The sequence below is a fragment of the Penicillium bovifimosum genome (assembly GCF_028826915.1).
Source record: "Penicillium bovifimosum strain IBT 22155 chromosome Unknown utg000008l_segment0_segment0, whole genome shotgun sequence".
Taxonomy (NCBI): Eukaryota; Fungi; Ascomycota; class Eurotiomycetes; order Eurotiales; family Aspergillaceae; genus Penicillium; species Penicillium bovifimosum.
This window is the reverse complement of record NW_026622717.1, coordinates 936004-961467: the sequence shown is the minus strand read 5'-3', so window position 1 is coordinate 961467 and position 25464 is coordinate 936004. Positions and strand designations below refer to the sequence as shown.

At 50.4% G+C, this 25464-nt stretch overlaps 9 protein-coding genes across 9 annotated transcripts; 5 read left to right on the top strand and 4 right to left on the bottom strand.

Moving 5' to 3' along the window:
- Positions 1–681: 681 nt before the first annotated feature.
- irs4 lies at positions 682–2217 on the bottom strand (the record flags this gene model as incomplete). Its single annotated transcript, XM_056670787.1, has 1 exon — positions 682–2217. The coding sequence occupies one exon, from the start codon at positions 2215–2217 to the stop codon at positions 682–684; it is 1536 nt and encodes a 511-aa protein (XP_056517160.1).
- Positions 2218–2694: 477 nt separating this feature from the next.
- N7515_010043 (uncharacterized protein) lies at positions 2695–6037 on the top strand (the record flags this gene model as incomplete). Its single annotated transcript, XM_056670786.1, has 4 exons — positions 2695–2722; positions 2776–2938; positions 2995–4837; positions 4886–6037. 4 exons carry the CDS (start codon positions 2695–2697, stop codon positions 6035–6037), a joined length of 3186 nt encoding a protein of 1061 aa, XP_056517159.1.
- Positions 6038–6842: 805 nt separating this feature from the next.
- Positions 6843–10196, top strand: N7515_010042 (DNA ligase (ATP) DNL4; the record flags this gene model as incomplete). Its single annotated transcript, XM_056670785.1, has 7 exons — positions 6843–6910; positions 6966–9070; positions 9127–9258; positions 9309–9441; positions 9495–9600; positions 9673–10111; positions 10177–10196. The coding sequence occupies 7 exons, from the start codon at positions 6843–6845 to the stop codon at positions 10194–10196; spliced, it is 3003 nt and encodes a 1000-aa protein (XP_056517158.1).
- A 1474-nt stretch (positions 10197–11670) lies between these two features.
- Positions 11671–13130, bottom strand: N7515_010041 (uncharacterized protein; the record flags this gene model as incomplete). Its single annotated transcript, XM_056670784.1, has 2 exons — positions 11671–12640; positions 12700–13130. The coding sequence occupies 2 exons, from the start codon at positions 13128–13130 to the stop codon at positions 11671–11673; spliced, it is 1401 nt and encodes a 466-aa protein (XP_056517157.1).
- Positions 13131–16284: 3154 nt separating this feature from the next.
- On the top strand, positions 16285–19055 carry N7515_010040 (putative C6 transcription factor (NirA); the record flags this gene model as incomplete). Its single annotated transcript, XM_056670783.1, has 6 exons — positions 16285–16365; positions 16424–16478; positions 16537–17494; positions 17544–17912; positions 17967–18589; positions 18655–19055. The coding sequence occupies 6 exons, from the start codon at positions 16285–16287 to the stop codon at positions 19053–19055; spliced, it is 2487 nt and encodes an 828-aa protein (XP_056517156.1).
- A 316-nt stretch (positions 19056–19371) lies between these two features.
- Positions 19372–20790, bottom strand: N7515_010039 (serine/threonine-protein phosphatase; the record flags this gene model as incomplete). The annotated part of the gene is made up of 3 exons (XM_056670782.1): positions 19372–19374; positions 19425–20688; positions 20774–20790. 3 exons carry the CDS (start codon positions 20788–20790, stop codon positions 19372–19374), a joined length of 1284 nt encoding a protein of 427 aa, XP_056517155.1.
- A 478-nt stretch (positions 20791–21268) lies between these two features.
- N7515_010038 (uncharacterized protein) lies at positions 21269–21694 on the top strand (the record flags this gene model as incomplete). Its single annotated transcript, XM_056670781.1, has 1 exon — positions 21269–21694. The coding sequence occupies one exon, from the start codon at positions 21269–21271 to the stop codon at positions 21692–21694; it is 426 nt and encodes a 141-aa protein (XP_056517154.1).
- Positions 21695–22030: 336 nt separating this feature from the next.
- Positions 22031–23410, top strand: alg3 (dolichyl-P-Man:Man(5)GlcNAc(2)-PP-dolichol alpha-1,3-mannosyltransferase; the record flags this gene model as incomplete). Its single annotated transcript, XM_056670780.1, has 3 exons — positions 22031–22157; positions 22227–22750; positions 22814–23410. The coding sequence occupies 3 exons, from the start codon at positions 22031–22033 to the stop codon at positions 23408–23410; spliced, it is 1248 nt and encodes a 415-aa protein (XP_056517153.1).
- Positions 23411–23532: 122 nt separating this feature from the next.
- Positions 23533–24009, bottom strand: N7515_010036 (putative eukaryotic translation initiation factor eIF1a-like protein; the record flags this gene model as incomplete). Its single annotated transcript, XM_056670779.1, has 2 exons — positions 23533–23635; positions 23699–24009. 2 exons carry the CDS (start codon positions 24007–24009, stop codon positions 23533–23535), a joined length of 414 nt encoding a protein of 137 aa, XP_056517152.1.
- Positions 24010–25464: the final 1455 nt, after the last annotated feature.

Here is a 25464-nt window from a genome sequence, read left to right as displayed (position 1 = left end):
GAATTGGAGATTTGTCAAAATGGGCGCATTTGGGCGCATTGATCGTCGGAGGTATAATTGAAAGAGGGAGATTAGGTTGAACTCATATGAACTCATATATAGCCGATTTCTCGGATCTTGGGAAAGGACGAAAGGAATTCGGTCGATAAGTTAATTGAATAATTTCAGATGTGAACATACCGATACCATGGTTTACCCACTCTAATTAAGCCTCGGTGGCAACCAGGGAATGTAATATTACGGTCTGGAACACGATCACGTGGGTCCACACGCTCGCACGCTAATTCAAGTGCCGATGGGATAAGATTACCCACGTCCCACACGGTGTACACCCCTGTAGGTGATCATGAAGCCGAGTCTCCGTACTCCGTGCTCCCAATATGATCTGTGGATCGTCGATCATGGGCAGATACTCTTCAGCCTCTCCAGGCTCCAGCCCTAGAGCCAAACAGACTTCGGTCAAAGTCGAAAAAGGAAAAAGAAATGTGATATCAAATATCAAATACCTGGCCCTGTGGATCCCCCAAACTTCAAAGGGTTCGTCAAGCGACTGGCGGTATACTAACTATGGATCTTATTGGATTGTAAGACCGTTTGCAACTTTGCATGTACAATAGACAGTACAGTAGTACGTACAGATCGATAGGGATGATGTGCATAACCCGAATCGGAAATACTGATCTACTTGTGGGCCTTGGGGCCCTTGGCCTTTTCTGCGAGGGGGAGCTTAATCCCCGCGACATGCCTCACACTCTCCCAGACACTGTCGGGGACCTTCACGGGGAGCTTATGTCCCGACAACGTCTGGTCGATCAACCACATTCCAACCACGAATTCCTCACGCGACAAGAGCCCAATATTTTGGTGGTCCACTAGATCCCACACTTGCTGCAGGACAACTTCCGGCAGCCGGCTGCGGGACCAGATCTCCCGCACCACTAGGTTAAGGACCATATCCGAAGCATTCGAGGGCCATTTTAAGGTTCTTTCATTTTGAATGCCGAAAGGGATGAGAAGCCCTTTATTCGAGGCCCACACGCCTTCATATCGTTTGCGTTCCTTCTCGGTAACTTCGCGCCGCCAGTGCTTGCGATTGCCCTCGTTGTGCTTATGAGGGTGTTTGTTTAGAGGGTTTCGGCGTTTTCGATGATCGGCATCGTGTTCTTTCGGCATGCCGCGGAGTGTGTGCGGCATACCCTTCGGCGGGCTTGGCGTCCGAGATAGATCACTCTTGGGCGAGTGAGCAAGATGTAAGATGGACCGTGCCCGCCGTCGCTGGGGAGGCAGCGGTGGGGGAACTTTGATCGAGGGGGATGCTCGTGCTGAGGCCAGGGATGAGGCAACAATGGCATTGGACAGGGCTTCCTCACTCATGCCGGTGGAGTCATCTGTGAGGTTGGAGGTACTGGTTCCATTGGATCGGATGGACTGGCCTGCTATAGATATCGCCCTGGAGGATGATCGCAGAGGTGTCCCAACGGGTCCACTGGTTCTGCTAGAGCCGCGTGATGGAGGCGCTCGTGGAGGGAGCCTTGGTTTCGATTGATCTGGTGGCACAGAAGACTGCCGAGACCCCACGGTGGGGTGAAGGCTTGGTGCTCGACTATCGTGATTCTCTGTAGTTGCGCGGGAATGTTGGGATGGAGAGCGCCCGAATGTAGGCAGATTTGAATCAGATGCAAATTCATGCTCTTGCAGCATGCGGTCCAAGGGACTATATCTCCCCTGAGTCGGGCGGACCGGAGCAGGGGACGGTAGCTGTCGCTTTTCTGGTGGGGGTGGTGCCCGACTTGCACTTCGTACTGCGCCAAGTCTGGCTGTCGATGATGAGGGGGCTACGATTTCTCGCGCAGGAGATCTTGATGCAGCGAGCCGTGCCGCAACCTCTGGGGCCGACGAGAGGGCCACGGATAGAGCCGAGGCCGAGCTTCGACCCCGGACATTTGGTGCATTGGTGGGCGACAGTGGCCGAGCTGTCAGTCTCCCGATCTTATCTTTTACGGAGCCCACTTCTGGCCCGACGTCGGATCCAGTCCGCTGGCGACCGAGCGGTTGGCGATCGCTTGCCATTGCGGCTGCAGTAGTCGCAGAATTGCTCTTCACACCGGGCGCTGAATCTCGGGAATTTTGAAAGGCGAGCGTGGCCCCTTGTAGAGCGTCATTCCGGGAGACAGGCGCCAACCGCTGGTTCGCGGATTTAGCGGCCTCGCCATTCATGGAATCGATATCCCCGGTCTATTTCACAGACTCGACAGTCACACACAAGGACTAGGATAATCAGGATGATCCACGATGATCATGCGCTTCTGTTGTGATGTTTAGGGGAGAGATGCTTAGGCAGATGCCCGTGCACGCGACGGTCGCGACCGACACGTTTTCTCTACGCGCCAACTCGTACTTACCTCGTACACAATGATACAATATTGAATGTTAGGATATTGAAAGTTGAAATGAAAATACCAGGAGGAGGTTAATGTCTTTTCCATACATTAAAAATCCAAGCTTAACTACGCGGTTACATCATGGAATTCATGGAGACTGGCTCACCCCGGACTTTATTTAACCGAACCCGAGCCGTTTCGCGTTTAACTAAAAAGCCCGTCACCTCCACTCCTCTATTTCTGCTTCCCCTCTGCATCTGCAATGTGACTTGCATAACAGCTTAGGGAAGTACTGCTTCTCTGATATTTGGAGATGCTCTCGGGCAAAGATAATGCCCAAGGTGAGTAAGACCTTCATGTTGGGAGCTCGGCACTAAAGTTCTCCAAGATACAGTTGATCAGAATGCAGACCGGGAGGAATTGAGTAACGGCCACATTCGGTGCTCATTGTGTAGCAGTACTTTCCGGCGGCCAGAGCATCTGAAACGACATCTACGGAGTCATACAAAGGAAAAGCCGTTTGAATGTGCGCAATGTGGTCGCCATTTCTCAAGAACGTATGCGCCTTCATACCTAACCCGGAATATCAACATCACACGCTGACCAGTTATAGGGATACTCTCCATCGACATGAACTTAGTCACCATGCGCCAGGGAGCGAAGGGGGCAAGGGTCGCACCCATCGGATCACGGTCAAAACATTCCGTGCATGCTTTAGTTGCGCTACAGCGAGAGTCCGATGTAGTGGCGGCGTGCCGTGCGGACGATGTGATGCTCGCTCGCTCGAGTGTCAATATCCTACGCAACGGCGGTCTAAGGCAAAGGCCATGCAGGAAGCTGAGGCACAGGACGACAACCTCAACCCCCTACATCACGATTCGAAGAAACCATCCCACCAGAACAAGTTCTCAATAGGCAACCCTGGCGGGGTGGAGCCATCATCTAAAACTTCGCTGAAAGTAGCATCCACCACCGGCAGTGGCCACAATCAGCAATCCCCACAGGACGCACCTTTCATCGCAGATGCCTCAAACCCTCGTTTATATCTCACAAATGAGACACAAGGGCTGTCTGCAGCAGCACAACTGCCACCGGATGCTTACCCAGGAGATATTAGCCAGGCTTGCGATAACTCGAAGTCCAACGCTTCCGGAGAATTCTCGGTCGATTCATCCAACAATTTGGACCCTGAACTGAGGAACCCCAAGCCGGGACTGGCCAACTCAGCAAGTGATCTCGCAATACCCATGGCAACAAACCCAGAGATGTCGTTAGAGTTTGATCCCGCATTTTTCGACCAGTCCATGTTATCTACGGTCAATTGGCTCCCTGGCGAGTTACTTTCTGGTACTTCCAGTAGCCAGGCACCACGTTCTATTAGCGTCCCATCTCAATACAACCAGTCTTTCAGCCCGGGTACCTATTTCTCTCGGCCAGTGTGGCAACCGTCGGCGATCAGCGCTGGGCCAACCAGTCCATTGCATCCAGGAATAGCCTCCCGGACGCCGTCTTTGCATGTTTCTCGAGGAAACGATATTGAAAGCCCCGGCCAGCCTGCTCGCGCTGGAAGCGAGCCTTCTCCTTATGACGAATCAGTGGGTTCAGCTAAGCGGTCCGCGGACTACTACGTTGATGGTGCTAGGTCCAGACTCCCAAAGTACAGAAAGAGACTTGCACATTGGTCCCCCTCATCTGTAGACCCCGTCGATGTTGACAGGCAGCTGTTTGCCGAAGACCTCGACCGCTGTTTCAACTTCCCCGGCATTCATGAAATTCGAACAAATCAGATATCGGAAGGTGCAGCCCGCTTTCCCCGACGAATTGAGGCCTCCACGTACGACAAGATCCATCGGCAATTCATTCACCTATGTTGCAAACCAAATCCGTTCTTTGAGACGTTCAAGTCCGAGAAGTTCCCTACTGTCCATGAATGCAACCAGTTCATCGTCTTTTTCTTCGATTCTTTTCAACCTGTTTATCCGGTTCTACACCTTCCTACATTCGATCCAAATACATGCCATTGGCTTCTGGCTTTGTCAATAATAGCACTTGGCTGCCACGTATCCGCCATCTCCGACATGGAACAATGTACAGTTGCTTTTCACGAATTCATTCGACGAGGCATCTATGCTGAGGTGAGAATTCTTTTCACGCCCGTCACCGTTGTTCCTTTCCAACTAACCATATTCCGGCCTCAGAAAGCAAACAAGCAACCTGGAGATGCTTCTATTGAGCTAATGCAAGCTATGTTATTCAATTGCATTGGGCTTCTTCATGGCAAAAGCGAGGAAGGAAGGACCTCGGGTTTGAGCGCTTTTGGTGACTTAGTGGGACTTCTGAAGACTTCCCGATTATTGGCACCACTAAGGCCAAACTTCAATGGGCCGTCACCAAAAGAAGCCTGGATGTCTTGGATTCGAGATGAGGTCAGGAGACGCACTGGCTACTGCATATGGGTAAGCTCAACTGAGGAAGGAATCCGACATTCCTACTGACCATAATAGCTCGTGGATTGCACACTTGCATACTCCTTCGATGACCGACCGCTGCTAGTCCTAGACGACGGACAAGCTGCACTGCCCGCTCATGAGAAATTATGGCAAGCGCCTTCCGCAGAGGCATGGTTACCATTGTGGGAGGAGTCATCTGGTAGTTTTTTCGTTACCAAAAAGTCCCAGCAAGCACTAACATTGACAGTCAACGAATCCTTACTCGACGCAGTTCACATTTTGTACATTGAGAAGAGCGTGGTTCCCGGAATAGGCGAGTTCAGCCATATCCTACTCATCCACGCTCTCTATCACCGAATGTGGGAAGTGGGCGACTACTTCCGCCGACCACTATCCTCCTGGACCCCGACAGCAAAGAAGCAATCACGCGAGACCGCCATTCCCACAGGCTCAGTATGGCTCCCGGGCATCCCATCGTACTCTAAATGGCGCAACAGCGCATGCGACTGCCTTGACATCCTTCACTGGACCGCCAACAGCACGGTAGCGAAAGCCGCCGGGCTCGAGCACCCAACCGTCCTCCACCTCCACGCCGCCCGACTATTCCTGCTCACTCCTTTTCGTGAGATACGCTCCCTCGCGACCGCCCTGGCAACAGAAAACCTAAGCTGGAGCAAACGACACCAGTCCCTCGAGTGGCAGTACATCTGGCGCTGGATGAAGCACGACCAATACAAAGCCCGTCTATCAATCGTCCACGCCGGCGTAACCCTCTGGCATATCCGCCGCTACTCGACGAACGCTTTTCATGAACCCGTCGCCGCTTTCATTGCTATTTTGACGCTGTGGGCGTACGGATCTTGCCATGCCCTTACGTCTCATGAGTCGGATCCGCATGCTCAGGCGCGCTCGGAGCCTCTGCGTGAACCACGTTTTGTGCATCTTGACCGGCCATGTGATGATGAGCTTGTGCAGCTTTTTGTTCGGGAGGGCCACTCTATGAGAGGGAATATTACTGGAGTTGGTGATATTTGTGGACCTGAAGGTCCCGAAGGGGTCCTGCGGGTTGGGTGTGAGATACTGTCCGGTTTGACGGCGTGGAGTATATCGAAGAAGTCTGTGGCTATACTGACTCGGCTTGCGCATTTGAGTTCGCATCACTCGTCTGCGCAACAGGGTCACCGGCATGATGCTGAGCATGTATAAGTCGATGTTGGAAGGATGGGTACATGGTCTACAGCAACCAAGAACGATATGTTCCATATACCCTAGCGAATCGGATGCTCGCTACTCTGTTCAGGCACACGTTCAATGTCATATCCACTTCTTCACAGCTTTCATTCGAGCAATTGCCTAGATTTATACACGCTGGATGGGACTAATCTTTTGAAACTACATACTGCATAGGGTCCGGTAGCAAAATCCAAAGCCCTTGAGGTTCTATGTGTCCAGGGGCTAGATGGTGAGCTGAACTGTAGTCACGATACTCATGACGGGGTTATCTCATTTAGGAGAAGATGAGGTGGTATCACCATCTCCACCATGATTGATGCCTTCCTCATTACCCTCCTAAGATTCTTCCTCGGAGAAGTTTACCTCAGTTTCCTCAGACTATATGTGTCACATGATCCAAAATTCTGCTGAAATCTTGACGCTCTAAACCTAATCGGATAGCTCGCTAGCATAGTCTGAGACTCTGGATACTGAACAGAGCTCACTATGCAGATTCCGGGAGCCCGTTACCAACTCCCCCATTTTCACCAGGTACGCCTTCAGATGCTGAGATGACTGGCAAAGTCGTATCTACTATCTAGTGCTTTATAGTAATTTTCCGCCTTTAAATTTCAATATCTCGCTGCAATGTCTCCAAAACGCGTACGCGAGTCGACCCCGCCTGCGACGGGTTACCACTTATCTTATCGGCCATGACTTATCTTATCAGCAGTGCAGCCTAGAAAAACATATGGGGTAACGCAACGTTGGACTTCACTCTTTTGACTATTCAACAAGAATGGATGCCGACGAGCTCCTGGCGCAGGATCATCGCAAGCCAGAGACCGAGGAGGATCTGGACCAAAAGTAAGTCCCTCGCTCATACACTGATATGAGCCAAATCACTCATAGCGGTTGGCAGATACCCCAACAGACCTCACAATCGAGGTTCAACATGGCCCTTTCACAACCTGTACCTTGACCTATTCAACCCTTTAAGTGAAATAAAGAAGGATCGCGCAACCGCCGCTCCAGCCCGTCGAAAAGTCGGCCCCCATGGCAAAAGTGCTGCCCATCTCAATCCATTGGAGCGTCGGCGCGATGTAATTGAGCGCTTCATCTCGCGATGGCGAAAGGAAGTCGGCGACGATATTTACCCTGCCCTTCGACTAATTCTTCCCGATAAAGATCGTGATCGGCCAATGTATGGCCTCAAGGAGAAGGGCATAGGAAAGATGCTCGTCAAGATTATGAAGATCAATAAAGAATCAGAAGATGGCCATAATCTTCTGAACTGGAAACTGCCTGGTCAGGGTGCTGGAGCGCGCATGGCCGGTGATTTTGCCGGGAGGTGCTTTGACGTTCTCTCGAAGCGGCCTATGCGGATCGAGCCGGGCGACATGACCATCGACGAAGTCAACGAGAAGCTGGATAAGCTATCTGCTGCATCCAAGGAGGATGAGCAACTGCCAATAATGACAGAGTTCTACCGGCGTATGAATCCGGAAGAGCTTCTATGGCTCATTCGCGTCATCCTTCGACAGATGAAGATTGGTGCTACTGAGCGGACGCTATTTGATGTCTGGCATCCCGATGCTGAGAGCCTGTATAGCATCTCCAGTAGCTTGCGGCGTGTGTGCTGGGAACTTCATGATCCCAACATCAGACTTGAAGGAGAGGAACGCGGTGTTGCGTTGATGCAATGCTTCCAGCCCCAGCTGGCTCAATTCCAGATGCACTCCTTCGAAAAGGTAATTGCTCGTATGAAGCCAACAGAAGATGATAACGTGTTTTGGATCGAGGAGAAGCTCGACGGTGAGCGTATGCAACTTCACATGGTGCCCGACGAGTCCACTAGCGGTGGCCGGAAATTCGGCTTTTGGTCGCGCAAAGCGAAAGAATACACCTATCTCTATGGGAATGGTGTCAACGATGAAAACGGTGCTTTAACGAGATATCTGAAAGATGCTTTCATAGACGGAGTGCAGAGCATTATTCTCGATGGTGAGATGATCACTTGGGATCCTGAACAAGACGCCATTGTTCCATTTGGTACACTTAAGACTGCCGCGCTGGCGGAACAGCGCAATCCTCACTCCAATGTTCCTCGACCGTTGTTCCGCGTGTTCGATATTTTACATTTGAACGGACGAGATCTGACAAAGTACACACTCCGTGATCGACGCAATGCCCTGAAGAAGACTGTCCGGCCTGTCCATCGCCGATTCGAAATCCACCCCTACGAAGAAGCCACCACTGCGGCAGAAGTTGAAACAGCTTTGCGAAAAGTTGTTGCCGAGGCTTCTGAAGGTCTTGTGTTGAAAAACCCACGCTCTCCCTATCGCCTGAACGAGCGCCACGATGACTGGATGAAAGTTAAACCAGAATACATGACCGAATTTGGAGAGTCCCTTGACGTTGTTATCATTGGTGGATACTACGGCTCTGGACACCGAGGAGGTGCGCTGTCCAGTTTCCTCTGTGGACTTCGCAGCGACAACGACAAACAAGGAGCAGAATCCATGAGATTTTGGTCCTTTTGTAAGGTTGGTGGCGGGTATACTGCGGCTGATTATCAGGAAATCCGACATCATACGGAAGGCAAGTGGAAGGAGTGGGATGCCAAAAGGCCACCAACCGCCTTCATCGAACTTGCTGGCGGAGACGCCCAGTATGAGCGTCCCGATATGTGGATCAAACCCTCGGACTCGCTTGTTCTGTGTGTGAAAGCTGCATCTGTTGCAATCAGTGACCAATTCCGCATGGGATTGACGTTGCGCTTTCCTCGGTTCAAGAAATTGCGCAAGGACAAGGACTGGAAGACTGCGCTGTCGGTTCAAGAATTTCTTGATCTTAAGTCTAATGCAGAGCAAGAGCATCGAGAGAAGGAGTTCTCTCTTGATAAGTCTCGCAAGAAGCGAGTCAAGAGGACCACTAAGAAACCACTCGCGGTTGCCGGCTACGATGGAGACGTTGATGTCAAGTACAGCGGGCCTTCTGGGCATATTTTTGATGAGCTTAACTTCTGTATGTGGTTTGGTCATGTTCTTCCGTTATTGTGTACCCCACTGACGTCCAGACAGTCATAATGACCGAGTGTCACGTCCCCGAAAAGAAGACAAAACCGGAGCTAGAACAACTTGTAAAGGCCAACGGGGGCAAAATCTACCAAACTAACACAGCAGCGGCGGATACGCTTTGTATTGCGGAACGGAGTGAGCTTCATTTTACTCGTCTATACCGGCCATAGGCTAACGTTTAGCAGGGACGGTCAAAGTGGCCTCATTACAGAAGAACGGACAGCAAAGCATCATTCGGCCATCTTGGCTTCTTGACTGCGTCAAGCAAAATGTAATAGACACAGGCCTACCCGATCTTCTTCTCCCGTTCGAACCCAAGTAAGTTTCAAACCGTCAAACGAAACAACAGACCTAACCCTCACTTCTCAAAGACATATGTTCTTCATGACAGAAGACAAAGAAGAAGAAGTCGCAGCAAACGTCGACAAATTCAACGACAGCTACGCCCGCGACACAAACATCGATGAGCTCAGAGAGGTACGAACCCCCTACTAGCAATAGACAGCGCCGAAAAGCCACAAACTTACTAACAGACATTACACCCTCCAGATCTTCAAACAAATGGACCAAACACAAGACGACTACACAATCGACGCAAAAACCTTCGAAAGAACCGAAATCGACATGCAAGAAAAAGTCAACGCCGGTTACACGGCGCCATGTGGCTGGCTTTTCCGCGGCCTCACCTTCCTCTTCTATGCAAACACCACCCCACAAAAGAAACCAGCAACCCGCGAACTAAGAAAAGAAGATCAACGCCTCTCCCTCGCTCACAACACGGCCCGCTTTGCAGGTGCCGCGAGCGCGACATCCCTGAAAACCGCGGGCATCACGCATGTAATAATTGATCCCGGGACGTTGTCTTCGGCGGATCTCTCTTCTCTTCGGAGCTCACTGGTTGAGAAGCCCGGGAATAAGATGCCTCATTTGGTTAGTGTGGAGTGGGTGGAGGAATGTTGGAAGAATGGGACGATATTGGATGAGGAGCGTAAGTATCTTCCTTACTTGGATATGCTTGGTCTTTTGCGGGTTCTGACAGGAATTTATTGGCAGGATTCCCGGCTCCGCGATGATAGCGGAGGGCTGGATTATATGGCGTTCGGTGTTTATACCTTAGCGGAAATTTGGTGTTTTTTTATTATCGTTAAAAAAACCCTAAGTTGGTACCAGGAAAACTGTTGTTTATGCAGTTAAAGCTGATGAAGGAGCGTGAACTTTTTATCCTTATACTCCTTGATCCAGTTGATTGAAGAGATGTACCTATTGTTACCATTGCTTGAAAGATCCCGAGTATATGTGTGACTGAAGCGCCCTTATCAAGTGCTCAGCAGTCATGTAAGTCGCAGAAGCCGCAGAACCACCTAATCAACGGCTTCATTATCAACTAGAAGAACAAGAATTATCCCCCGAACTTCCTTCTGCCGACGATCAGACCACATATGGCCAAGCTCAGTATACCAATTATTGCCGTAATCGGCCGCTCTGTGACAGAATCCTTGATCGAGGCGAGGAAGCGAGTAGATTTTGATCGAGCGATTGGAGATGGTGAATCGACGGATTCCAAGGCCTGCAAAAGCTCGTGGGCGCTGCGAAAGTTGCCATTCCAGCAATTTTCAACGATGCAACCAAGCCAGACACCTTGTGTACTTGGTAGAAAATTTCCTTTCTGGCCAGTACGCTCGGCCATCGGTAGGAGAGTTATTCCTGTAGAGGTCGATTTCACACTTGTTGCCGGTCGTGACTTCATACATAACTGCTGCAAGAAGGCCAACATCAATTTGAGTCGTGTAGCCATTATCGTCCACAGATAGCATGTCGTAATCTAATGGAAATAGAGAGGCCTCGGAGAAATCGCAGAACTTGGGAGATAGATCGGAATCGAGAGGAATGTTCTGGCTAGCGATGTCTGCGACATTGCCTTTTTGGAGTCTGGCGTCTGCACATAGCCGTATGAAAATGAAGACCGATAAGTCTTACCTTATGGAATAGGTGTCTTGGACCGAGGTTGATCAAGCCGGGACGATCTGTTTTGATAGGCTGCAGAATGATAACAGATCAGAGCGGAAAGGGTAGGAAAGGGCGAACCATACGGAGTAGGTACCTAAGGTGTACATGTACACAGTATCTACGAAGCTATCTAGAGCTTCGGAGATATTTGTATGACCTTGAATTACAATTACAATTACGATGTAAAAATTTGAAGCGTACTTTGATTCGTAACCTTGGAATTCGTTCAATTAGATAGCCTTGAGTGGTGATCGAAATTATCCAAAGGAAAACAGGCTCGTAGAAAACAGAGACGTAGACTATCAAGCTAGACATGGGGGTATGTAATAAAAGGGAGGAAAGATGTGTTCCAGTCATGCACCATCCAACACCAACGCCGCGCTGTGGTAGAGGGTAATCGAAGACGAAAAGCAGAAGAAAAGATGCAAAACATGTATGTACGTGATGGCAACAAGGCCAGGGGAAAGAATATGTATCGTGCCCTTCTTGCGCTCTGCGCTAAGATGGGGGTTCGGGGTTTCTCGTGCGACATTAATCCTATCAGGCGGAAATGCCGATCCAGCGAGATGGAACTGTGTTGTTGTCGTCGTCCTCGTATTGTCCCGCCAGGCGATAGGTGGTTTTGCGTGCTGGCAACCAGATGCGAGCGCGGGGAGGAATGTCTTCGCGGAGTTTGCCGCTACGACGCATGTTCATTTCGAGAACGACCACGCGTAAGAAGTCGCTGTTCTCGCGCACTTCGCGCTGGCGCGACATGGGCGGGATTTCGGGGTCGAAAGTCACGTATTTTTGTTCCGTGCTTGCGATGTGGAAATTGTTGCGTCGGTTTCCGCGGCTGCTAGCCCGGCGGTATGTCTGCATTTGGATCGAAACGGGGCAAGTCCCGGATGGCTGTGGCGTGTCGTGGGGATGGTCGTGATAGACGTACATCTCAGCCGGTGACATAGGAGCAGGGTTCATCGGGCTCGGGTTCAAATAACGCCGTAGTTCTGGAGAAGGCGCCTCTTGCATTGGTAGAGGCCGGCGATCATCGGTCATCTCTGGGGTGATAGTGAAGAGAGATCGAGTAAGGAAATCCTCCGGTTGAACAGATGGTGTGGCAAATGTCGATACGGATTGAGCAGCCGATTTGATAGCCCGCAAGGATGCCGTGAGGTTCGACTTGAAAGTAGAGCCAAGGCGCCCAAATGATGCGGATCGTTTTGGTGATACTGTAGCGACGACGATGACAGGTTCATCATCTTTCGCCGTGAAGTCAGAATTATCAACTTCAGTTTCGAGAAGAGGATGATCCAAGGCACACTCCTCGCAATGCGAGTATCGAGGCTGTCGCCTCTCTGGTGGACTTCTGTTGCCGGGGGGAGTCGGCGGCGAGGGAAAACTGGACGGCGAAGCTAGGCCATGGTCTAACGACGGCATTGACTCGCTTGACGTTGATCTCACTGATGGTGGGAACGCAAGTTCGGAATCGTTGTCAGCCAGTAGTTTCTCATTCTGGTCATCCGGTGGGCTGAGGAGAATGTCAAGGGGGAGTAGACGGTCCCATCTAAGAAGTGGTCTTCTTTCGACCTGAGCTCTTCTTGCAACATGCGCTTGAAATCCTCGGCGGAAGTTCCACGGGGAAGCTTCCGAGGTCTACGTGAGCTCCAATTCCGTCGAGGGACTGGGATGGCCGTGGCGTCTAACATGGAGGTGAATGACGTAGGTATATGGCGATCGTTTGCCGAAATGGAAGAGGAGCCACGAGAGGTCTCGGAGGGTTTGGAAGGTTTCGATGGAGTCCGAGATGGAGTACGAGAACGATTTTCTCGACGTGCTGTTGTGGTACGCGAGCCACGCTTTGGAGGAATCACCACCGGGATAGTGGTGATCGGTCCGGGAGCCTCGGCCATAGTTGCGGGGAGATGAAGATCCGATGTAGTGAGCGTATCTATCCCCGGAGGATGGAAGGGTTTCTGTGGTGGTGCTGAGCTGAAGAGAAAGGCTCTAGGGACCATCATGTTGTGTAGTGTTTCATCACACGATCACTACTGGCGAGGCCTTGACCGGATGAAGCGCTCTGGTCGAGTTTCTGTGCGAGATACATGGATGAAAGGAATGGTCAATAGCGAGAATCTCCCGCCTAAGAAATCAGACGGGAGAGGACCAAGAGCCAATCTGAAGTTCGGATACGTTGGCCCAAAGAGGTACAAGGGAAGCGGATAAGCCGTGAGACAAGGGTATGCAGGGGCGCACACGGCTCGATAAGGTCACGAGGGCAGGCGATAAGGGAGGAACTTTGAAGGGTGACAGATCGAGAGGTTGAAGATGAGAGAGAGAAGGGTGTGAGAGCACCGGGAAAGTAACGTGGAAGAGATATGGAATGGGATTCAGAAAAGAGTACGAGAGAGAGAGATAGATAATGGGGGAGAAAGTGATGATCTCAGATATGTACTCCGTAGATAAGCCCGTATTGGGCAGGTAAATGGTGGTAACGGTAACTCTTGTTATAATGCCATTGATTGGCTGTGGGGACAATGCCGTCTTCCGGAATCCGGTGATTGTCACGGGAAGTGGTAATTTTGGTTACAATTTTCATTACTCATGGAACATTCCGCCGGTGGAGTCCGGAACACTGTGGATGAAAAGATGATTTTTCTATAATTATCTAGATAATATTGTCAACCCGGTAATTGTTGACCTCAAAGGCATACTTCGATTTTGTATAGATCTATTGTGTATTCTACAGTACGAGATGACTCACAAAACATGTATAGCAACACTCATGTTGACCAGTTCACACATCACAAAAATGTTGAATACTGGGGTGGGCCCTTTAAGGTTGATCTTAGTGCGGTGCCGGCAGATGCACCATCTTTCCACCCCAGAATCAGGCCGGAACAGTAGGCTGAAAAAGAGGATCCAATTCAGGGGTTGATTTTCGGTCAATTTTGCTTGGCTGAGGAATCAAAATTATCAAATTGTGCTTATATTTCACCGAAGAAAAGTAAAGATAAGCATAATCTGTGTTCGGCAGATTGACAGGAACTCCGAAGGGGCTCAAAAGTCCATACACAAACAAAATATTATTTAGAATAATTTAAATTAAAAAGAGGCGGGTGGCGCAGTCCGAAAAAGTCAAGTTGAAGAGACAAGACGGTAGGTGGAACACCTTAAGCGAGAGTAAGTGCGGTGAAGGCTTGAAGCCCCTATTTATTTATTTCCCGATCCGGACTTGCTATGGCTAGGGGTGTGGCTGCCAGTTTTATGTTGCATACTACTAGTACTTTGGCTGTATGTGTGCCCTGTCAATCTTGTTACTTTCAAGGTTTCAATTAAATGCCCCTGCCTTAGTTACATGTAGTATGATACCATTACAAGTCAATGGAAACATAACATACTGCCTCAGAACACAAAGAGGGGCGAAGTTGACCCGCCTTGTTATGTGTCCATCTCCGCACAAAAATCACAAAGTCCAAAAAGCAGCCGGTTGGCTAGTAGACCGCCTTATTCGAGGATAATGCGGTGAACACGTGTATTTATCCAGCGCCAGCGTCTTTGTTTGATACATGGGAGATTAGGCAGTCATACATGATGCCTACTTCAGTTGTTTTGTTTTCTTTTTACACAGTACCTATCAGTATGTGTATATATTACAGTCAATCTATGTAACCTAACTCCGCAATCCACTCGGACTTGGATCCTTTGGCGGGCGAGATCCGGAATAGTAACTGAGGGCCGCATCCCAAGCACGGCTTCGCCCAGATCTACTAATTGTCTGTTATCTTCTGGTGCTTCAGGTCTACCCCTGAAAATAGCATGAGCATAGGTTTAACAGATCTGGGTATGGTCCAATATTCTGCAATTCACACTTGAACGCCCCGAAGGCCATGGCCCATGGATATCAGACACCAATTAAATGCGCTCGACCATCACCTAACTAACTAGTAACAAGAAACCCAATCTCAGAATGAGCAGTTGTCTTTAGCAATGTCAGATCTAAGAGAAAAGCTACTGAAATTCCTCCCAAACCGACTGCAGTTCTGAACTCCAGTTTCCCCCGAGCCAAACCCGACTTTTCCGGTAGGTCTGATTCACTTCATTATGGCTTGACATTCTCATATCCATGCGGGATTTTTCCCAGTGCACCGGAACATTTCAGCAGATTATGGATGTACACCTATTGGCCGCGTCTCTCAGAATTCCTATTTCCTATTAGAATGGATGATGTGAGCGCCAAACTGCCATCTGGGCCCGCGGCATGACCACAAACACGAAATACATGCAGAAGCGGCGATGATCAGATGGCTTATGGGGTGTGAATTGATATGTAGAACAATAACATCCTGAGCACCAAGCGCCTATCAGTCGAAGGATCAAATCCTAAAGCTCTTGAACGAAGCTTCTCGTCCCGGGGCAGTCTCTCGCTATGGCTGAACTGGTTGTTGTGGTAACATCCATAAAAGCTTTCATTTTCAATGTAATATACTACGGCCCCATCATCTACATTCCTGTGAATTATGTCTGATCTCGGTTCTATTAGGGATGGTCCCGGATGGATATACATCTGAGGCTGTCACCTGTCATCGAATCCGGTCTAGCGCCAGATCAAAATCGGGGCCCCGCCACGTGAAGAGATGAGTCAGCCGCTTATCGAAAATGGACATCACTTGACCCTTGATGACAGCCATCCAGAGGCCGCCGATAACCACATTTTGCCTTGCAGCTTTGTTGCGCCTACATCCAATCGTTTTCAGGACATCGGTAATCCTCAATCCTGTGAACTCCTGCTCCAGGCTTGTCATATCGCCTCCACTGCGGGTCCTTGTAATCGTGGGGTAAATGATCCCTACAATTGCTATCGGGCCTGTCTAGATCGTGCAAACCCTGGCTGGTGCGTTGTTATTTGCCTGCTGCAGCCAATCTTGGCGCCTGGCTAATTGCCCTCGATCGTCTTGAGCGGATTCATATACTGACCTTGTCGACAGCCACCGTGTGTGTTCTCTGGAAAGTCGCCATGTTCTACTAATGAGCTTCGTACTTCAAAAGATGGACATGCCATGTCGAGGTTTGGCCCAGTCACCGACCAAAAACGACACTAGATATGCACAGAGAGCTTGCACAGAAACTATCATAGTTACATCTTAAGCCGCACGCATCAAACAATTCAGCATCATGAGTGACAAAGGTTCTCAACCGTCCAAAAGACGATGCATCAGCACAGCCTGTGTTGCCTGTCGCAAAAGAAAGTCAAAGGTTCGAGGCTTATGTTCTGATCCTAATAGGGCACTTTGCTGAGATTATATGCCTGCAGTGTGATGGAAATCTGCCAAGCTGTGCAGCTTGCTCCTCAGTATACCATACACCATGTATGTATCGGTATATCCGTTGAGAGACATTCATGAGCATCACGACTAACCGTGATAGGTGTGTATGATCCAAACTCGGATCACCGCCGTAAAGGTGTCTACAAGAAAGATACAGATACAACGCGGACCCGAAACACCACTTTGCAGACGTTGATCCAAGCAATACTGAACTATGAGGAAGCGGACGCTTTTGACCTAGTGCGTCAGATACGCGCTTGCGATGATCTCGAAGATGTAGCAGCTTCAATTGCCCAGGAGAAAGGGTTCATGTCTGCGGATCAAGTGACAAAGGAGTCAGCAAATAATGAGAATGCCGCCGAGATCGATCAGTTCGAATCAGAACTGGCCGGTAAAATGAGTGAGCTAATGCTCGATGGGTCTCGAAAATTCATTGGAGGTACTTCCAATCTCATCTTCTTGCCGCCGGACTGTGAGTTGGAGTCTTCCTCCATCTCGAATCGGCTCGCTCTCGGCACTGAGAACCAACCACACGCCGTGAGCCGCTGGACCCAAGTCACAGATGACGACTCTCTAATCAGCCATCTGATGACTATGTACTTCACATGGCACTATCCGTTCTTCACCATCCTATCTAAGAATCTGTTCTATCGGGATTACATCCGCGGTATCTCCAGTTCGTACTGCTCGGCGTTACTCGTCAATGCTATGCTAGCCTTGGGTTGTCATTTTAGCTCTTGGCAAGGCGCCTTCGAAAACCCCCAGGACATAGCCACGGCAGGGAACCACTTTTTCAAGGAGGCAAAGCGGCTCACATTGGAAAACGATGAACATGAGAATGCAAAGCTTTGTACAGTCCAGGCATTTGCACTCATGTCTGTCCGAGAGGCGGGGTGTGGTCGTGAAGGGAAAGGTTGGGTCTATAGTGGACTCAGTTTCCGCATGGCCTTCGATTTGGGATTGAACCTTGACGCCGCAAACCTCGGGGTACACAATCTTAGCGATGAAGAAATCGATGCTCGGCGGGTCACTTTCTGGGGCTGCTATCTGATTGACAAGTAAGTCTTGATAGAATGTACGTCTCAGTGCACCACTGACATTCAACAGATGCTGGTCAAATTACCTCGGTCGTCAGCCCCAGTTGACCTTGACCAACGCCAATGTGCCCAAGTTTGATGTTTTCCCACAAGAGGAAACAGAGTTATGGTCACCTTACACAGATGCTGGGGTTGGTCATGAAAACACGCAACCGTCACGAACCCGGGCTATTGCCCTTCAAATCTGCAAATTGGGTGAGATCAGTAGTGACGTGATCGTCTTCTTCTATCATCCAACCGAGCTGGAAAAGTCACCGTCCAAACAGTCGGAGCTAAAGAAGTTAAGTGATGTTCACACCCGGCTTGAGGCGTGGAAAAACAATCTGCCCAAGGAGCTGGTGGCAAAAGAAGGACAGTTACCCCAAGTGCTTGTCATGCAGTAAGTGACGCCGAGATGGGAACGTAGTGGTATATCAGCTAACACCTGCCACAGTATGCTGTATCAACTCCAGATAATTCACTTATATCGACCTTTCTTGAAGTACACGAAGGCCAACACTCCGCTACCTTCCCACGTCTCACCTCGCAAGATTTGCACCCAGGCCGCCGCGACGGTTTCCAAGCTTCTACGCGTCTACAAACGAGGCTACGGACTAAAGCAGATCTGCAACATAGCCGTCTATATTGCACATACTGCATGCACTATCCACATCCTCAATCTACCCGACAAAAACGCCCAGAGAGACGTGGTTCACGGCCTCAAGAATCTCGAAGAAATGGCAGAAGGCTGGCTCTGCGCCCGACGTACCCTTCGCATCCTCGACATATCTGCCAACAAATGGCAGATAGAATTACCACCCGAAGCCACCTCCATCCTCGAACGAACCCATTCGAAATGGGGCTCCTGGGGCTCTTGGGATCAAGCCACCTCCCCCTCAACCTCCGACGACTCCCCCATCGCAACCATGCTCCACCAACCCACAACCCCAAATCGATTCCATCCATCCGCACCTCCATTGCCACACGAACCCCACCCCGCATATCCCATCCCAATGGCTGGCACCCCGATGGGCCCTCAATTCGCCCCTCCCACCATGCCAATGCCCCCTCCTCCATGCGAGTGCATCCACATCAACGGCCCGACTTCGCTCCCCCGGAACCAACATACCTACGTCCACAAGTGGCGTACCAGTTCCCTCATCTCGCTGCATCCTCTTCGCCCCGGCCGAGCCCATGGTACGACACTACCGGAGCTCAAAACCCGCCTCCAAATACAACGACAACACCCATTGAGTCGCCCGTGTCGGGATACGACGGCACGGAGAACCTGGTCGGAGAGAGTCAAGACTGGTGGTCTAGAAATGCATCTGCGTATGGAATCGGGTTGGATCAGTGGAATGGTGCTTGGAATGCCCCTTCTCAAGATCAGCCTCCCCTTATCCAGTACAATAATGGTGGTCTTCTGTCTGTTGCTCGTCCCTCTACCTCTGGTGCTGAACAGCCTCGAGCCCAGGCGGAAATGTCGACTGGGTCCCCCTTCGACCCTAATGATACTCCTGGGTATGCCGATAGATGGGAATGATGCACATGATTTAGTACTTGTTACTTTATTCTGACTTACGCGACCATGTATTCTTGTGAGTTATTTGATACCACTTTCGGGGTTCTGTCAGGTCTCGGCGTTGTTGGTGCCATCTACATATTTGGGCTTGTATGTTGGAGATTGATATGATCGATTTATAAAGGAGATGAGAATCATAGAGCATTCAAAAACAAATTCGTCATAGATGGTCATTAGTCTTCATTTACCAACACCAAGGCGCAAAATGCTACTTTCGATAGGGTCATATGGAAGAGGAAGAAGGGAAGAAAGAAATAAAGGATTGCATTGGATGGTATCACTAGACAACATTAGTAAATCAAGATCAGTGAAACAGAGCAAAGGACTTACCAAGAAATAATCAGCAACAGGCTTCTTCGCAGGCATGCCCCTTGTATCCTGCGCCGCAGCCTCAAAGACACGGTACCTTCTTCCAGGACTGACAACCCTACTGTCCGACATGATTCCATTGCTCCGGCCATATTCACCATTGCTACGAGCGACAGTACCACCGCCACTGGCGTCCTCGCCCAGCTCCAAGATGGCGGCAACATTACCGCAACGGTAACAGTAATTGGGAGCAGACCAGACAGTGACAATGCCACCATCAAACATCTCCTTGTATCCCTCCATCACAAGCTGGTGGGCACGCGCAACAAGAGACAAGCCGTTTAGATGGTTGAACTGCTTGACAATATCGCCGCCAAACAGGAACCCAGCCCCACGGGGACTTAGTCCCCAACCTTCGATCTCATCAGGGTCTGACCAGAGCAGATCGCACATGGCGCCTTCGTGCGGCACTTCTTGTTTGCGGTCGATCAGTCGGATCTTATCGACAGAGTCGATGAGCGGTGATAGTCCACCGTGTACACAGAGGACCGCTCCGGTGCGACTGTTCGCGGCGCTGCCGTTTCCGTCACCGCTGGCGCCTGTCCCTGGTGCACCGGTTCGTGAGGGTACGCCAGTCTGGCCCGGGGCGGCAGCGATATCCCGTGGCGGGGAGATGTTTCGGGAATCTGTGGATGCGTTGGAGAATGCACGCCGTCGTGGGCGGTAAGTGCTCATCGTGACATGACCGCTGGAGTCAAGGACTTCTGTTTCTAGCTCGCTATCTTCGATCGGAACGTTGGCTGGACCCGTGTTGGTGGGTTCCAACTCTGAGCTCGCGCCGAGCACGATCGCGCCCAGAGCCAGGTAGTCGAATACTTCGCAACAGTACCGCCATACGTTGGCGCTGCCGTACTTGCGAATACACTCGTCGTAGAAGCCATATACTGTTGTGATTTGACGGGACTCGTGGTTGCCGCGGATCAGGGTGATGCGATCGGGGTAGCGGACTTTCAGACAGAGGAGAAGGAGGAAGGATTCGAGGGAGTAGAAGCCACGGTCGACGAAATCGCCCATGAATAAGTAATTTGTATCGGGGACGTCGCCGCCGACGCGGAAGAGTTCCATCAAATCGTGGAACTGGCCGTGGATATCGCCGCAGATGGTGACGGGTGCGTCGACGGACACAACGTTCCCTTCCTCGATTAAGAGCTCGCGCGCCTTGTAGCACAGTTCGCGGACTTGGCTTTCCGGGATCAGGCGACAGGCCCGCAGCTGCTCAATCGCCCTGTCAGACAGATACTGTTAGTGTCACGGGGGACGATGGGGAGCTATGGGAGCTATGAGCTATAGGAGGAATGAGGGGGTCATACCGGTCTAGGTCACTCATTTTGTAGAAAGAGGGAGAAGGACGGCTGGGTATTTAAGTCGAGAAAGCCCCAAGAGAATTCAGATGGCTCGGGTCTCTGTAAACAAGAAAGAGTCTCATCGTTGTGAAGCCATGGCGATGCGCGTAGCAGAGACTTGGAGAGCGGAACATCCAATCACGCGGGAGCCAGATAAGATTTAGATGGTCTCGGTCTACGCGGATATTCTCTCCACTCTTCTTCAATCCCCCTCCACCTTTCAAGGAGGTTCATACCCTCGTTAAATTCCGTGGTCAATCGCTCATTACTCAATTGAATCTCTCTCCGGCTGATCCTTCCATCTACTCCATCCAATTGCGACTATCACCACCACCCAAGTCGACTCCGCAGACCTCCGATGGCCTGAGAAAAATTACCAGAAACAGTGGACCACGCCCACCTCATTCCAATTGAATCCTCCAATTGAACCACTACCACTCGTCCAATTCTACTGCATACACAATGCCACCACATCTACACCCTCGGTCGCGGTCCACAACCGGTCTATTCGCCGGCACCCTCCTCGCATCTCTCCTGGTTGTCGGCATGCCCCATGTCTTCCCCTGTCCCTCCCCACGACGCACCTTCGCCGATTCAGAAATGACCATGACAGCCGACGGCCAACAAGTACCACGGATCCGTCGTCGACGACGAAAGGAGCTTGAAGCGGGCCCAGACGGCAGCCAGCCGGGTCAACCCACGCCCGTTGTGGACGAGGAGGTCACAACCTTCCTTCAAATGGAGGAGGAAGCAGAGAAACTCGCGCACATCAATCGAGAATGCCCTGTTCCCAAACCCAAGGGTGTATTAGGGGAGCTTTTAGGGTTCCGCAACATCCAAGCGAATTCTCAGCCCCAGCCCAGCGCCGTTCCGGAAGGAGACCGATAATGCGTTGTCGACAGTCTCCGGTTTTTGTTGCATTTTGTTCGGCTTTTTAATGATACCACGGATTTTTGAGAGAGTTGGGTGGAGAGGTTGTAAGAAGGAAGAATATGGTCGAGGTCTCGATGCGAGCTAGACCCTTTGTATTTCTCTATGTACAGTGAGATCACGAGATGTATAAAACAAATACCACTTCTATATGAAGATTAGAATCACCAAAAGAACTGTCTAGATCAAATTGAATATATACCACTTGCACGCCAATTGAAGTACGCTACCCAGTAGACCAGTAGGCGGAGCTCCGGCCACCTTGTAACATTCCTCCGTCAACCATATCTCGCCATGGCATTGAAAGCCAAGAGCCTCGTCTACGACGTGCTCACCAATCCAAAACACACAAAATGGATCGGACCACTCCTCATTCTCAGCGACGCTCTCTTCTGCGCCCTCATCATCTGGAAAATAGCCTGTAAGACGCGCAATTCCGTCGCGAACAGAGAAAACCGAACACCGAACCCAACTAACCACAAACAACCAGACACCGAGATTGACTGGTCAACATACATGCAACAAGTATCTCTATACATCTCCGGCGAACGCGACTACACCCAAATCAAAGGCTCAACCGGTCCGCTCGTCTACCCCGCCGCCCACGTATACATCTACACCCTGCTCTACCACATCACCGATGGCGGCCGTGATATCCTCCTTGGCCAGGCGCTTTTCGCCCTACTATACCTGGCTACACTGGCTGTGGTAGTCGCCTGCTACAGACAGACAGGGGCACCGCCATACCTGTTCCCGCTTCTTGTGCTGTCCAAGCGGTTGCATAGTATATTCGTTTTGCGGATGTTCAATGATGGCGTTGCGGTTTTTGCTATGTGGGTTGCTATTTATCTGTGTTTGAAGAGGAAGTGGACCGCGGGCATTGCGGTGTGGTCTTTTGGTGTTGCGATCAAAATGACTCTTGTGCTGCTTGTACCGGCTATTGCTGTTGTTACGCTTCTTGGGTTGGGGCTGGCCCGGAGTATTTCTCTCGGGGCTATGGCTGTTCTTATTCAGGTAGGGCTTCTTCCTGTTGTCCCGGGTTCTGCAGGGCAAGTTGGCTAATGAGGGAAATTACAGGTCCTGCTTGCTGTTCCCTTTCTTCAGACTAATGCTACGGGGTACCTCTCTCGGGCGTTTGAGCTATCCCGCCAATTCTTGTTCAAATGGACAGTGAATTGGCGGTTTGTAGGCGAGGAAGCATTTATCTCGAGGGAGTTCTCTGTGGCTCTGCTAGTGCTTCATATTTCGCTGTTGGCTATCTTCTTCATAAATTGGGTGAAACCTTCAGGGAAGAATGCTGTCCAGTTTGTCAAGGACACTATCCAGAGGCAACAGAAGACAGTCGCTCTCTCGAGATCCTTCATTATGACAGTGATATTGAGCTCACTAGCCATCGGCCTGCTATGCGCCAGGTCCTTGCATTATCAGTTCTTTGCATACCTCGCATGGGCCACCCCCTTCCTGCTGTGGCGCGCAGACCTTCACCCAGTCTTTATCTACGCCGTATGGGCGCTGCAAGAGTGGGCTTGGAACGTGTTCCCCAGCACAGACGGAAGCTCGGCGATGGTGGTGTTGTCGCTTGCGGTCCAGGTTTTTGGCGTGTTGTTCACCGGGTCGAGCGAAGTAGACAAGGAGGAAGAAAAGGGCAGCAATCGTCCGACTGTCCGAAAATGAGAGATACCCTAATTCATACTGAGGCGTTCATACGCCCCGAATCACTGCTCACGGCCTTCAATCCCTGTATACCGTAGTGGCTGCCGTTGACCAAGCGCTTGGTCCCTTGAGAACGTAATCACTCAGTCAGATTCATCCGATGAAGGCATCTGTCCAACACGAGACTCTTCCTCTTCGTCATCGGAGCCAACCAAGACGACTTGCTGTTTCACGAACTCCTTAGGCCTGCGAGAAAAACCACCAATTAGCGAATAAGTTCGTGGCCAGTCTCCTTCGACAGAACATTACCAGAAAGGAGCCTTCCTCCAAGCCTTCTCATCTCTGACAACATTGACAATCTCCCCTTCAATTTTATTGTCCCGCTCCTCTTGACCCTTGGTGTCAATCACGACGTAGGAGCTGCGCTTGATCCAGATAGTTGAGCGGAATCGTGCGGGCAATTCGACCAGCATTTGCTTCTTATCCGTCTTTTCGACCAAGTAGATGTTGTTTCCGGTGGCTTTGATTGCTCGCACGATCTGCTGGGTGTTGGATAGCTCGTCTGGTGGGGTCAAGGTCTCCTCTGCTGTGGCCAGCATCTTTCGGCGAGGCGGTCCCATTGTTGGTGGATTATGCGTGGTATATGATATGATGTGTTTAGCGGTTGAAGGGAGCAAATACGGTCAATTGCAAAGAAGTTGGTGGTTTGTGGAAGGAAATTCCATCGGGATATGGGACGCTGATTGGTGAAGGGGAGAGCGAGGTACGGTACACGGAACGGTGATTGGACAGGGCACGGCAGAAAGAGGGGATCCGGAGGCGGTGATGAACTACAACGAAGAGTACTAGAGGGACACAGTGACTGGAGGAGAGACGGGACCTACAGACTGGTCAAATACATATATTTTGATTTGATTTGATCCTCATAGAAGTATATTTGTTACTGTGACTTGTGAGTCTGTGAACTAAGTGTAACTGAGACACGTCCCGGGTTCGATGTTGTCTACCATCTTTGAGTACGGAGTAGTACTAGCAGTATGAAGTCGCAACCGTCAACGCGAATCCCCGTGCCAGCTGAGCGTCTCTCTAAGCTTCTGCGGACCTGGATAGCACTTTTTGCAGGTTCAACCAAGTGGTCGGTAATTAACTCATGGAAGTCCGGAGGAAGAAGATTTCTCAGTCTAGTTGGGATGTCTGACTGAACAGGGATCTGACTTGCTCCCATGTGCATCTCGGGCCTAGTCTGCATGATAGGTACAACGTAGGGCATGGTACTCGTTGGATCAATGCTCAATTCCATTGACTAGGCCTGCTTTGACCTGATTGTAGTACCTTTGCCCGAGGTTTCTTGACATGCCTATTGGTTTAAAATTACACGGTAGGTAACTAGATAGTGAGTCAAGTGACATCACCAGTCTCAGTCTCTCGGGCAGAAAGTATTCTAAGATGAACAAGTCATGCGGTACCGAAGAATGAGAAAAAGGCAACCACCTGTTTCGTCCATTGCCCCTCTATGTTATCTCGATGTATGCAGTAAGGGGGCGATTGGTGGCACGATCTATGCCCGATCTAAAGAGAGCGGTGACAGTTTTTGATATACATATTGGCACTTGAGACCAACCCGTGCCAAGGTGATCGTTCCGGACTGCTCCAGAGCTGTCGATCGTTCCGATTTCCCGTTAACAGTGGGAAAGAATCATAGACGGGAGTAAGAGTTGCTGAGTCGTCTGGACATGGCTCTGCCTGAACTGTTTTATCCGTACTGACCTAGTGTCTTAGTCTGAAGGGTTAAAAAGAAATGCGAAGAGATTAAAGACTTACACATTCATGACAAGACCTCGGACATACTTCACGTGTTGATGCGATACATTCATTTCGCCACGTTCTTATCGAAGTGCGTGGTCATAATCCGATCTGGCTGGGCTCTTAAGATCCCGCCCTACCAATTTCTCCCGGATGATCTAATCCATCTAATTAATGTGAGAACTTGACGCTGTTTGTTTTTCCTTAAGTCTCTTGTAATTCTAGTAATTCAACCCTCTCGGTCTCTTTCTACCTTCTTTCTGATCTTCATC